This window comes from Bubalus bubalis, chromosome 17 (assembly GCF_019923935.1).
Source record: "Bubalus bubalis isolate 160015118507 breed Murrah chromosome 17, NDDB_SH_1, whole genome shotgun sequence".
Classification (NCBI taxonomy): domain Eukaryota; kingdom Metazoa; phylum Chordata; class Mammalia; order Artiodactyla; family Bovidae; genus Bubalus; species Bubalus bubalis.
The window spans coordinates 5,290,311-5,304,199 of record NC_059173.1 but is presented as its reverse complement, the minus strand read 5'-3'; the positions used below and the strand labels follow the sequence as shown (position 1 = coordinate 5,304,199).

Here is a 13,889-nt window from a genome sequence, read left to right as displayed (position 1 = left end):
AAAGGGAGGGAGACAGGGCAAGAGAGAGAGAGACGGGGGTGGGGGGAGGAAAGAAGAGAGAGATGAGGCAGAGAGGAAGGGAGGGAAGGACAGGGTGAGAGAGAGAAGGGGAGAAAGAGGCAGAAAGGAAGGACCAGAGAGAGAGAGAAGGCGGGAGGGTGAAAGTCAGGACACAGAGGGTGAGAGGGCAAGGCAGGACACGAGGGAGGGAGAAATGCAGAAGAATCCGGCAAGCGGTGCGGGGACACGGGTTCAGTTCCTGGTAGAGGAACTAAGATCCACGTGCCTGGGAGCAGCTAAGCCCACGGACCACAGCTCCAGGGTCCCTGTGCCTCAAGGAGAGACCCCGCACGTTGCAGGGGAGACACCTCGTGCCACAGCCTAGCAGCCAAACGATATTTTCAAAAATCTTTAAAAAAAAAAAAGGTGACTATAAATGAAACATTAGAATACTAATATTACAAAGCAGCGCCGTTGGACTTTCCCTGGTGGTCCAGTGGTTAAGACTCTGTGCTCCCACCTTAGGGGGCCCAGGTTCGACCCCTGGTTGGGAAACTAAACCCCACGCGTGGTGCAGCACAGCCTCAGGAACTAAGAGCAGTCCTGCTGGCTGTCTGTAAGGTCCCCAGCACATGAATACCAGACCCTCACCCAGGGCCGGGCTCTCCTTCTGGGAAGCGTCTAACAAACTTAGACACGCAAATTCTCCAACTCTGACAGATGACATAAATCGTGTTTTCTAAGGTAACAAGGACCACACACCTGTGCTCAAAGATCCTCCGTGGCGCTGTGCTAACCTTGCATCCTTCCATCTACTCGGCAGATTATTAGAGTCACTCTCTGCTTTAACAGTGACAGTTTCTTAAGAAATGGCTGGACTGCGTGGAGTTCCCTCACACCGACAGGCCTGTGTCAGTCCCCCTGGAGCAGGAGCGTCTCAGGCCTGCTTTCTTGTGTGGTCACAGGGTAAACCTTAGACCTCGGCGGCACCCCAGTTCTCAAGAGTGGTGATGCGCTCCATGGTTTAGTGCTGATCACTTTTCCGTGTGTGGGTGTGTTTATAGATACACCGCTTGGGGCAGAGCTCTGCCCTTGGGAATACCACGTGTGTGTTCATCAGCAACGCAAGATCCAGTGACTGACACGTAGATGCACTTTCAATCTACGTTTTCCTGGTTTTAATGGAGAAGGAAATGGCAACCCACTCTAGTATTCTTACATGGAAAATCCCATGGACAGAGGAGCCTGGCAGGCCATACAGGTCATGGGGTCACAGACACGACCGAGCGACTTCACTTCTTCCTAGTTTTAAAGGCACAGGAATTTAACAGTCATTGTTTTATTTCAGATTTTCATGTCCAGGTTCATATATTAAATGGGCCTATACTTTTTCTTATACTATCTATTGATCTTAGAATTAAGAATACCGTCGTGGAGTGATTTTAATATCTTATTTTTATATTTTCTCAAGCCATTTGAAAATACAGAGTACCACCGGTCCCTGAAAGTTTAGTAAAATATATGTAAAACCTTCTGGGTCTGTATGTTTTGGAGAGCTGGATAAAGGGCAAGGAGTTACAGACACCGTTTTAATTTCTTGGGCTCTGGTTTCAAGTTTTCTTTCCCTTTGTGCACCAGAGTTTTTAGTATTTTTTCTAAAAGTTTATGTAAGATAATTTTTGTTGGGTAGTTGCTGAGAACACTTTTCACACATTCTTCAATTCCTTATGAAACAGTTGTGTGTGAACAAGGAGCTGTGTGCACAGCACTTTGAAGTCACATGCTCACCAGCCTGTGTCTGAGGCCCACCATCCCCTGCATTTAGGGCCCCTCAACTGTGTAAATACGAATGCCTAAAACATCCCGGGGTTATCTTGCATTTTCACATATTTTGGCATAAAAGTATTCATAGTAGTTTCTGACTAATTTCTGCTGCAACTTTAGCTGTACCCACTTTTCCTTTTCTGTCTCACACATACATGTGCAACACACACACACGTGATCAACCTTCACAGAAATTGGTATATTTTTCTTTCTTGGCAAAGTTTTCCGTGCTCTTCTGTACTGTCTTCTGTGAGTTTCTGTGTGATTCCCTCCCTTTACTCTCTGGGTTTGTTGTTGTGCTAACGTCATTCGCGTGCTCAGTGGCGCCTTCCTTCCCGACAGGCCAGTGCACGCTTGTGCCACAGCCCTGGCTGCTCAGAGCATCCTGCCTCACTGGCTGGGCTTTAAACAGTTACACGTTTAAAATTAACCTTGAAAATAAATATTTAGGTCTGTAAATTTTCTCTAAAAATGCCACTTGCACTGCACCCACTAATTTTCATGAAATTTAAAATCAATTTTAATTTTAAGCTATTAGTAATTTATGTATTTCCTGAAAGTAGCATGTAAGCAGAACTAAAAATAAGTTTATATTTTACTTTATCGGGTGAAAAAGATTGTGGTCTGCTGTGCAAACTTCCAGTCTTGAACAGAACAGAGAAGAAACTCCTCTGTCATTGATAGAAGTAAACCCCAGAAGCTCCCATGGTGGCACCGGAGGCCTCTGTTTGGATGCAGAAGGCCACCTCTGCTGTGCACTGGCAAACATGAGACAGAAGTATATTCATAAGGACAAACTCCAGACAGCAGTCTGTGTTCATTAATGCCACGATCCCATGGGTACTGCAGAGAAACCTAGAAAGTGTGGAACACGCAAAGAAAGTGACTCAGATATGGCACTTAAAACCAAGGGAACTCATGCTTTAATAGACACGGAAGTCACAAAGGAAGGCCAAGTGCCTTAGCAATCTCAATAAAAATACCAAGTTCTTTTTACATGGTAAATTTCATAATATAAAAAGTTTAATGCCATCTGGAAACTGTCATTTACAAAAAAAAAAAAAAAAGTCCACATAGGCCAAGGGTGGCTAACACTGCATACAGGGGCATGAGTGCCACGTGGGGAAGGCATGTGCGCAGGGAGACGTGGCCACGTGTGTCCTTCCACGCGGCATCTCTGGAGGACCTGGCACAGATGGGGGCCCAGTTCACAAAGCACATGTACAAGTTCTTTTAGGTAAAAGAACAAAATATGTGATGAAAATTACACAGTTTTCACATTCTGCCTACTGACTAAAAGCAAGCCCGATTATCGTGTGGTGGTTTTTTTCCCAGCCTGAGCTGAAACTAGCGAAGTGGCGGTTCTCCTTGTGGCTGGGATGCGGGACAGGGACTGCTGGGCACCCGCGGCGGCGACCACCTGCCGGCCTCCCCTGGGCAGCCGGGCAGATATGGACGCATGTACGGCAGCGTGTGGGCTGGGGACTGTTGGGAGTGGGTGGAGGCGAGAACATTCTCGTTTCTCTACACGCATCAGAACGCAAGCTTGAGTGGCTCACTGTGTCTTGGTAAATGGACTCTTAAGATGAGTGAAGTGTGCAGACCTGCCTGCATGGCCCACTGGTGAGAAGTAAGATCTACTGCCAGGGTTTGTAGGAGAGGGAGGTTTTATTGCCTGCGTATTTGCGTCTGATGGAGCAGGGGCAGGGGTTCCAGTTTCCTGAGCTGAAAAAGAAGTCCTGTCCAATGCTGTCTGCATACAGTGACCCAGCGACCCCTTCCACGTGGGGCAGGGAGCCAAGGACTCCTCCAGGGCCCGTCCCTCCCCTCCACAGGGCTCGGGTTCCCACACACCCCGTCAGTCTGTCCACAGCCTGACGTCCGCTTTCCGAGCCTAGAAACAGAACGTGAGCCAGGTGTTTTCTGCCATGTGGACCAGGAGTCAGCAAAACGTTTTCATAAGAGGCTCTGTGGACCAAGAGGTAAAAATCACAATATTATGTAGATACTTATATAAATATTTTAAAATGTAAAATCCATTGCTAGCTCTTGGCTGTAAAAATCCAGGCCTCTGACCAGATTTAGCCTGGAGGTCATTTGCCAACCCCTGATCTGTACAAAGAAATCTGCAAATTTTACAATCTCACATAATTTTTAAGTGCATCCTTTTTTCAGGGAAGTCTAAAAAATTCACTTGGATTTTACATCCGTTTCACTTGAATAGAAAACACCAAGACTGACAGTAAACAGAAAGAAGTGGCAATTGGTCTTGATTTTATCATCTTTGCTTTCCTTCATTGAAGCTTATATCCAGGACCCCCCCCCAAAAAAAATCATATATTCCATTTGGCTTTTGAACATGAAACCTACAACAACAAATGTACTTAGACTAAAGCCAAATCAGGGTCCACGAGTCCTCCTAGCTGGCTTGGTAACCAGAAGAAGTGGTCTGGGTGGTAGGGGGCTGTGCTGGAGGTGGGCACCCGGGGCCGGAGCCCATGAGTCCTTCCAGCTGGCTTGGTAACCAGGAGAAGCGGTCCGGGTGGTAGGGGGCTGTGCTGGAGGTGGGCACCCGGGGCCGGAGCACAGACCGGCCTTTCCTCCGGGGCTCCTTGGCACTTGGGAAAGAGGCTGAGAGGTGCTGAGAAAGGACGAGCCTAACTGTCTACATGTGTGCGGATTCAGAAATTCACTTTTGAGGTTTGTTTCTTGTTATTGAGAACCTGATTTTGCTATCTAAATGCACAGTGCTATAAGCTTGGCTTTCATTTGCTACATTGGTACTTTTATTATCATTTACAAAAGACATAAAGACAGCCTCATAGTTGCTTGCTTCTTGATAAAAGTATTTCTCTTCCAGTGTTGGGATCGGGGTTAGGATGGGAGGGACTTCCTTGCTTTTGTCAACATGGCTGTTGGGTTAAACACAAAAAGTTTCTATGATGCAGCTCAGGAGAGTAAGAGAGATTGAGTATATATTATCTTTCCCTCTTTGCAGAGAACAGTGAGGACTAATAGACAGGTGGTCAGTGTGTGTGAATCAAATGAGGCCTCCCCGAGGTTAACCCCGCCGGGTGTCGTCGTGAGGCTGCTGCCAGGCCCCGCTGTCCTCTCCCCGTGGCTGGTGTCCCAGGACGAGAGGCTGCTGCCTTCGTGGGATGGACCTTCACAGTGAGGAGGTAGTAAGTAGGATTTCCACTTGAGAATTACCTAAAAGTGGCTTATGTTCTCCAACTGCACTTGGCACTGACATGATTTTCAGCATTTCCTTTCCTTATAAAATAAGTTAATGGTTACCCCTACTAGACTGTTCTTTTGTCTCATCCTGGCTGGCGGCAGTATCAGGGAACCATCATAGCTGGAGAAAGAGTCCCTCTTTTCTTTTTTTTCCCCCTATGACAACACATTTAAGACCCTCTCTCCCTGTTGAGCAGTAACTCAGAGGTACATATCCCAGCAGAGGGCCCTGCTTCTGAGGCCGTGGACAGTAAGGGTCTGTCCTCAGACCACAGGAGCCAGGGGCACCGGTCACACCAAGACAGGGGTCACATGCAGTTCACAGGTGGGAGGTGCTGGGACGGTGGGAACCTGGCAGCAGATGTAGATAGGAGGGGTGTTTGAAGCCTGGAGTTGGGAAAAGATAATTAAAATTAAGCAGGAAGTAAAGGGATAGGAGCTGGAAGGCTAGATTCTGGTTAAATCTAGTTAGCCATGAGTTTGTTTTTTTTTTTTTTTGCTATTTTTTTCTTCTAAGGAAACTGAATAATTTCAAACTCCCCCCCCCCCCAAAATTTGATAATTACTTATTGATGACTATTCAAAATTTGACGTTTTAAAAAACTTTTTGAGCTTTTAAAAATAATAGCTATAAATGCAAAGTACTATTGATAACAAAACCAAGTTGTTTATCCATGTACAAAAAAGGTCAGTAATGTTTTAAAAGCACAAAGTTGCATTTTAAATCACAATTGCATAGTTCTAAAATGCCTGGATAGGAGTTACAAAAATTTTCAAGTTTGGTTGACCATGGGGCTCCAAGGACATTTGTAGAGCTCAGGAGAGCAGAGTTCAGGACGGAAGCACTATTTCCAGGTGAATTATTGCATCGGTTCTATGATGTTACAGTACCGTGAGACCAGAATTGCTACAATTTAATTACAAATCATTGGCATTTTTAAAACCGGTATCCTGTTTTTTGGCAAGTTTATAACAACACTTTCATGTAGAATTCAACTTAGATTTTATACATCCCACCCCCAACCAGCACCTGAAAGCCTTACAAAAGCTCTGTATTCTGTGTATAAAGGTACTGCATATATACCTCTTAGCAAAATAGGTACTCCCTCTCCTCCCCCGCCCCAGAACCTTGACCATTTTTGTACAAAAGTCCTGTTGAATCGCATCAAAGATGAGGAGAAGAGGGAGCTCACAGGTAAACATTTGGTGACGTGTGTAGAAAATTCCGTGCACATCCTGTACCAGCTCCACATTAGTCCTGGCTTTTGGTGAATCTGCCCAGAGTCCCCGGGGGCCACCAGCGGGCGGGGCGTCTGGGCGGGCGGCGCATGCAGGGCAGCCGAGTGAGTGCGGAGAGCCCGGCTGGGCCGCTGCGCTCCGGGTTGCTGTCGGTGGGCACAGAAGATGCTTTAGCATTTAGAGGAAGGAAAAAATCTTCCTGGGGACAGAAACTTGTAGCCGTTTCCAGAAGGAAGTCTCAGAGGGCGCGTGGGAGCCGGGGCAGGTGGGCGGGCGGGCAGCGGCAGCGTGCTCAGCGAGGTGGTCTCCGTGTGCCAGTGTCCGTTGGGCGGGGCTTTGGGGGGTGTTTCTCCACGTCGCTGCAAAGACAGCTCCTTGAGTTCCAGCTTGTCTGCGCCCTCCTCCTTCTTGTTGTGCCGAGGTGACAAATTTAATAGGCTGAGGACATCTCTCTTGGAAGTCATGGTTCCAGGGGCCCCCCGGAGTATTTTCATTGGTCCCGTGGAGTGCTGGGGTGTGCTCTGCCAGAACATCTTCAGGTTGTGGACGGCCTGCACCTTCTCGTCGATGGCCGCCATCTTCAGCTTGTCGAGGTCGGGGTGGTCGGCGGGGCTGGACCGCGCGGAGCCCGCCGAGGAGTAGGAGAGAGCCGGGGACGGTGCGCTTCCCGCGGGAGACGGGTGGCCTGAGCTGGGGGACATGTTCCTTGGAGATTTGGAGATGTGAGCGCTGTAGGGGGAGCTGGGGTACTTCAGCTTGAAGAGAGGCTGGTCACTCAGGGAGGTCTGCGAGTCGGAGCCGGGCGACGGCCGGCCGCTGTGCTGGCTCGGGCTGTCTTTGGCGGATGCCTCGGAGGCGGTGGGGCTGCTGTGCCCCGAGCTCACCTTGGGGAGGGAGGAGCTCCTGGCTGGGGGCTTTGGTTTGATGGTGACTGGCGACGACGACGTCTGGCTCTTCTGGTGGGAGAGGGCGGGCCTGCTGAAGGCGCTGGTTTCGGATGCTCGGAAGACGGCAGCGCTGTTGGGCACAGAGACGCCATCTTCAGAACTGGCGCCCTGACCGCCACCCCTCTGAAGACGCTCCACTGCCATGAGATGGCTTTGTGTCTCCTCGAGAATCTTCTGCGCCAGCTCTTGAGGGTCAAGCTTCGAGTTACTTTCTTCTTGGGACTTCACGGTACTATCTGTTTCTGTGCTCGACTGGTCTGATTCTCCCGTATCTGAACTTGCTAGTTTTCCAACTTTCTGGAAGGGTGAGTTTGGGCTGGGAATCAGAGTCATTTTAACAGGAGAGTTTGGAGTGCTTGAGCTCACCGAGACTTTGACGCCGCCTGCTGTCCCCACGCGGGACTGCTTGTGGTCGGGTGAGAAGCCCGTCGGTGGGTCCTCCTGGGAGGCTGCCAAGGGCTCCGTGCTAATGATGGAGAACCCCTCGTACTCCTCCTCGTCCTTGGCGCCTGCAGGGCGGGCGGGCGGGGACAGCGGGCTCCGGGGCAGGGCGGCGCGCGGTGGGTAGGTGTTCTTGGACCGCTCGTAGTCCTGCCGTCCCCGAGGGACCGCACCTTCTGACCCCCCATCAGGCTTGGAGACGAAGCTCATGGAGGAGGCGATGGAGCTCAGGCTGTACACAGAGATGGCGTCTGAGGCTATGCTCTCTGCCCCAGTCGGGGAGAAAGGAGGGTGCTGGTAGCCCAGGGGCAGAGCGTTGGAGACAGACTGGGCCGAGGCCAGCGACTCCAGGGAGGACGAGCTGTCCAGGCTGAGGCGCTTGGGCAGCTCGGTGGAATCTACGACAAAGGAGCACAGTTAGAATTCTGTGGTGCTGACTTCTTTCACAAGCATCCTCATATGCATAGAAGCTAGAGTTATACACAACCTGAATTTGTCCCAAGCCTGGAAAACAGTCCTGTGGGAAAAGGTAAGTCTCACGCTGGGGACAGAAACAGGAGGGGCCCCGGTGCTGCAGACCCGCCAGCAGGCCCACCCCCACTTGCTCCCTATCTCCCGAGGCCCCGCGGCCATGCCCCGCTCGGTGGCGCCCCTGCCTGAACCCTCACCCGCCGTCCCTTCCAGCTGCGGCTGCATCACTCCACATCCCAGCACCCTCGTCCCGCCTGCTCAGAACCCACTCCAGGCAGGCTTCTGTCTCCCCAGCTCATGTAAAGGTCACCAGTGGTCACCGCCAAACTTGGCATTCACTGCCCGCTTCTGCACAGATCACACCTGGCTCTTGGTGTGATCTTGGGAACCTTCCCCGGCCCTGCCTCGTCTGTGACCTTGACCCCAGGAGGGCCCACAGGACAGTCCTGTTCGCCTGAGCCCTGTGGGCACGTCAGTGTCTCCACTCTGGACTCGTCTGACCAGCTGCCTACGAACATGTCCAAGAGGGAGCACAGACCAGTCCTGCCACCTTCACCGTCTCGGCGAAGGCAGCCCAGCCTGGCAGCTGTCACCTCTGACCCCTCTCTGAGCACGTTTGTCAGCAGGCTTTGCCGGTTGCCGTCAAGCCTTGACACCATCAGCGCCCGCATTCAGCCTCATTCTGCCCCTTTAGGGGGGCAGGCTTGCCCCAGGGTCTGAAAACCGCCCTGCAGGCCAGCTCTGGGCGCCGCCCCTCCCGCGGCGCCTCTTCTCCGATGCCACCTGCACGTCCTCGTCCCTTAATCTCCTCGTCTGACATATATTGTACGTGTGCACACCATAAGCTGAGGTCCAGCAGAACAGGGAGCTTGTTTTTTGAATGTTCCCTGACATAGAGCAGACATTCACTCACTTAATTCTTCCCCTTCCCAAACCACACCCAGGGCCATGCCTGTAGCTCCTGGGAGCCGCGAGGCGCTCTTACCGAAGAGCGCGAGCAAGGCCTGGAGCGCAAAGTGCATGGTCCGTCGATTGGCTTGTTTCCCGGTTTTCAGGATTACTTCCTCCTGACCGACCTCACAGAGATCAAAACCTAGAGAAACAAAGACCGTAAACACCTTCTTTGAGGAAGATTCCCGGGCCTGAAAAGGATGTGCACTCTAGGGCTTCTCACCCTGTCCTGGGGAACCTGTGCAGACCCCTCGGAAAGCCCCGCCTGTACATCGGTCAAGAGAATGTCAGTCACGAGGACTCATGGGCACTGCACCCCTCACACCCATGCAGGGGGCTCCCCTGATTGCTGTCCTTCCATACAGCGCTGGCTGCTGCCCTGCCCTGCCCTCTCCAGAGAGGAGCTGGGAGTAGTAAGGCTCGCTGACACTTGTCTCCACTCTTCTGCAGGACAGTCCACTTAAAGAAGACTGTCAAGGACAAACACCGGCTCCTCTGTCCAGCCGGACATTTAAAGCTGGTGCAGAAGAAGGTGGGAACTTTGCAAGGACGGTGTCTCTGCGCGTGGGCACGGTCTGCCCCAAGGGCTCTGAGACGAGCTTCTCTGATGCTGCAGAATCTGCTCTGGGCTGGAGCGCCCACCAGGGACTCAGTCTGCCCCGCCGGAGCCCCCAGGGAGCAGCCCCAAGTCTAATAAGACCCAGCGCGGGCACAGCAAAGGCAGGGCGGCCGCCTGACGAGCTGGTGCCGCAGCACTCAGACTCATCGGGGCCACGACGGGGGCAGCCAGCAGGTAAGGACTTAGGGCCTAAGGGGCTCGGCTCAGAACGTCTTCACTTAACCTCCCAGCAGATCACTGAGCTCTGCTTCAAACAGTGTGGACACTTGGGGCCGGCAGCAGCCCGGCGCTCCCAGGCCCTTTCCCGCCTCACCTCAGTGTTCCCACAGCAAGGACCCCAGCGCCAGATGAGAAACCTGTCTTTTTTATTCTTGTAATTCCTGTGTTGGGTCTGGGAACTGGACTCAATAGAGGTGCCTTGAACTCAGCATTCTGGTTGCTATTGGAGATTCCCCCCTCTGAACTCAAAAATAAACAGACCCTGAAACCAACAGGAAGGTCTCAGAGAACTCAGCACTTAGAAAATGAGTGACTAATAACGTTTTAGTTTAGAATCTGCTATCAAGGGGACTTGAACTGGTTGTCCCAACAGAACTGAGTTCTCTAAATAAGCCACAGCCTGTGACTTGCCGAGGGCTGGAGGGGGTAGTTCTCCCAACTCACCCTGGAGTATCAGTGGGATTCAGAAAGTAGAGGAGCATCAACAAAAAGCACCCAGGACCCCAACCTGAGAGCGTGCCAGCGACACAGCCTGTCCCCGGGAGGACAGGAGCTGCTCCTCCTCACAGAAAGACCTCGGCTCCAGTCTTGCCGCACCTGCGGCCTCATACAAGTGAGACCATCCTGGGTGTGGAGCTGGTCCTTCTCACCCCTGCTCCACTTGTTCGTGACTATGCTTACTAGACATAAATGTACTATGTTTATACCAAGAAGGCTATGGTCCACAAGAAACAAGCAAATAATAAGAATCTTAAAAGACCTCAGAGTACCTACTGCCAGGGGATTTGGAACCCCTGTGGGGTTGTGTGGGTTCCCTCTTTGCCTCCAAAGACACGTGGAAGCCCCCAAGTTGAGATGGGCTGGGAAGGGTCATCCAAATGGGCTAGAAAAGGCTCCCAGGCTTCCCGTGTGGGAGGAGCATTCCCACAAGGCATCAGATCCCCACTCCCTCAGACTAAAAACCAAGGGCCTCCCACCGGTGTCTCGACCCCAGCATCTGCCTCAGGCTCTTCCCTCGGCCTGGACCTTTCCTCCACAGGCTCTGGGCCTGCGGGGCTCCTGCCTGTCTCTGTGACCCTGATGCTTCTGTCTGTGCCGGCGTTCCTCACTTCTGAGCTGCTCCCCTTAGGCTGCGTCTTTCTGTGTGTGTGTCTGTCCCCTCTGGTATGAAAGCTCTCTTAAGAGCAGGACCTTCTGTCCTGTGCTCACTGCTGCCTCCCCCACGCCTGCGACAGGACGGCATAGCCTCTCAGGGCGACGGAGCAGCAGCTGCATGCCTCTCAGGGCGACGGAGCAGCAGGTGCATGCCTCTTAGGGCGACGGAGCAGCAGGTGCATGCCTCTCAGGGCGACGGAGCAGCAGGTGCGCCTGCAGTGAGGAGGCAGCAGTGGTGCTGGGAGCTGCCTCAACTGGCTCTCAGCGCTGAAGGAGCGAGAGTGTCCTGACTGAAGGAGGATCTTGCAACAGGCCGTCCTAGGTTTCTATGGTCAGTCAAAGGCACTTTCAATTGTATTTTTCTCTCTGCCAAGTCTGAGTAGCCAGTGATAGAGCCCGATGTTGAAATCCTGAGTTTTCTTTAGGCTGTAGTCATGGCTTGACTCCCAGCAGTACTGCAATCCAGCAGATTCATCTTAACATGATGACTCCGAGCGCAAGGAGGAAATCACCGTGTAGGGGATGGGGGCAGCCGGAAGGCCGTCTGGGAGCTGTGCTGAAGCACCAGCCCTCACGTTAGCCACTGAGTAATAAACACGGAAACAACGCTAAGACCCGAGAGTCTACCAATGCCACCCAACAGAAACTAGGAGAGAAACAGGTTAAAAAGAAAGGTGGAAGGAAAGGAGCCCCTTCGCGGACGCGGGCCTACCTAGAGCCGCCAGGAACTCGTGGCAGCCGGGGAGCCGCCACAGCTGGACGCTGATGGAGACCTGGATGGGCGCCGCGGCGAAGTCCTGCTCCTTCTCGCCGGCCTGCAGCTGCACCAGCACCTGGTGGAGCTGAGGGGAGAGCGTCAGCCTCGCCTGCCGGGCGCGCGCAAGCTGCCCGCGCAGGGCACGGCACGGCTAGCGACCTCCTGTGTGCGCAGCGCCTCACATTCTTTGCACGGGGCCTCTGTGCCTGCTGCCCTCTGTCCTCTCCGTGGGAGCGGGGGGCGAGAGGAGGGGCAGGGGGCTCCCAGACACCTGCTGAGTGTGAGCACTCCCCCCGGGGCTGCTGGCCTGCCGTTCTGAGGGAACTTGAAAGGTCAGATCCAGAGCAGAGCGGGCGGAGCCGGAAAGGGAGCCAGAGCCAGGGCGGGGGCGGACCTGAGCCAGCAGCGCGGGGGCGGGGCGGGCGGGTCGAGGGGCTCACCTGAGGACAGTGCTACTTAGAGTGGTACTCACCATTCCAACCATATTTTTAACAGCCTTCGGCCAGCAGAGTATAAGAAAAAGAGAGAAAGAGAAAGAGAAGAGAGTTTAGACTCAAGCACAGGTTGTTATGCACCACAAGCTGATCACTGCCGTAGGAAGCGCCACGCGGGCTGGCTCTGACCCGGCGGGCAGCGGAGAGGAGCGAGAGTCAGCAGGGACACAGGAGAAGGCGCAGCCACACCCGCCAGATGCCCCAGAGGTCGCCGCCTGCCCTTCCTCGCCAGGACGGGGCAGGGAACCGCGGGCCCTCGTGGCCACTCCAAAGCAGAGTCTCCAATTCGAGTGGCTCAGAAGTGCCTGCCATCCCGGGGCAGGGGCTGTGGAGGCCCCCGTGCTGCCACCAAAAGCAAGAAAGTAAGCAGTTGGCTCCGACGCTCAGCCTCACCCTGCGCACGTGCCTCTAGCCTTTTCTCTTGTTAGAGCACAGGCTTGTAGCCCTGAAGTGTCTTCCTGATTCTCCCCAACAAGCAGATCCTAATGCTTATTATAATATGAGCAGAAACTCACAATCAGTGAGCTATGCTCCGAATCAGGGTGGAAACCACCCAGGCAGCTGGGGGGAGAGGCGCCAGGGCTGAACCCTCGACGGAGCAGCTTATTTCCAGATAAACAGCTCCACTAAAAGGAAACCTGCTGATAAAGACCTACTAATGCATATTACTTTGTCAAATTATTACACTTCAGAAAACCACTCCATCCTCTTCAGGGGTCACTACATTGTCACCAGGGGGTTGTTCCAGACCTGCACAGGTCAAGAGGAAGATCTGAAGCTCGGTGGCCAATTCGAGAACAGCCTACATGATGCCAAGGGCTAGAATCCTCCAGTTCTCTAAATTAGATCTACCTTCTCTTAAAAGAAAGTACTTCGTGAAAAACCCGCTAAGCAGTATCTTCCATGAGAGGTGACTGTGTTCACCACCACCTCAGTGGTGGTTTTGTTTCAGGCAGGGGTCACGCTCTGACCTGAGAATAAGTACGGGAACACCTGCTGGCTTGGGCCGCTGGTGGTCAGGGGTGCCCAGTGCAGGAGGCCACTGGATGCAGAGGTCAGGAAGAGCCCTGAGACCACAGGGGACTGGGGCCCCTTGGGCGTCCCCTGAGGCCCTAGCGCTGTTGGCACTCAGCGCCCAGAGAGGGCCTGAGAACCAGCTCCTCCGTGCTGGCCGATGTACCGCAGCGCTCGCCTCTCCCTCAAATCCCAAGGGCTGAGCTTCCTGTCAGGGTCGGAGCTCTGTCCCCCAATGCGGCCCAGCCCCCAGGCTCCGCTTCCCGCTGGACTCACCCGGCTGATGAGCTGCTCGCCTGTCTCCGAGGCTGTGATGAGCTTGCAGAGGGCTTGGAGGGCAGGGTTGGGCAGACCTACAGCAAGGAGGAGGCGGCGTCATCTGGAGGGGCACACTGCACCCACAGTCTGCACCTTCCCAGGGGAATGCGCCCCAAATGCTCAGCTTTGCTCCTGTTTTCAAAAGCTCAGCACAGCCAGACTGTGTCTCCAAGTCCCACCTGGATGCTCTCTGAGAAGGGCAG

The 13,889-nt window shown here is 53.3% G+C and overlaps 1 protein-coding gene across 7 annotated transcripts in view; it reads right to left on the bottom strand.

Moving 5' to 3' along the window:
- Positions 1 to 2,724: 2,724 nt before the first annotated feature.
- Positions 2,725 to 13,889, bottom strand: part of TTC28 (tetratricopeptide repeat domain 28) — a 581,747-nt gene continuing 570,582 nt past the window's right edge. For 6 of the 7 annotated variants that reach the window (XM_044930639.2, XM_006054175.4, XM_044930638.2 and 3 more), the window contains 5 exons: positions 13,645 to 13,721; positions 12,333 to 12,356; positions 11,816 to 11,945; positions 9,145 to 9,252; positions 2,725 to 8,086 (listed from right to left, as the gene is read on the bottom strand). In XM_044930639.2, the coding sequence (XP_044786574.1) occupies positions 6,471 to 8,086; positions 9,145 to 9,252; positions 11,816 to 11,945; positions 12,333 to 12,356; positions 13,645 to 13,721 (1,955 nt within the window). In that variant the 3' untranslated portion in view covers positions 2,725 to 6,470. The remainder of the gene's footprint in view (positions 8,087 to 9,144; positions 9,253 to 11,815; positions 11,946 to 12,332; positions 12,357 to 13,644; positions 13,722 to 13,889) is intronic. The other variant, XM_006054176.4, reaches the window with a different exon arrangement.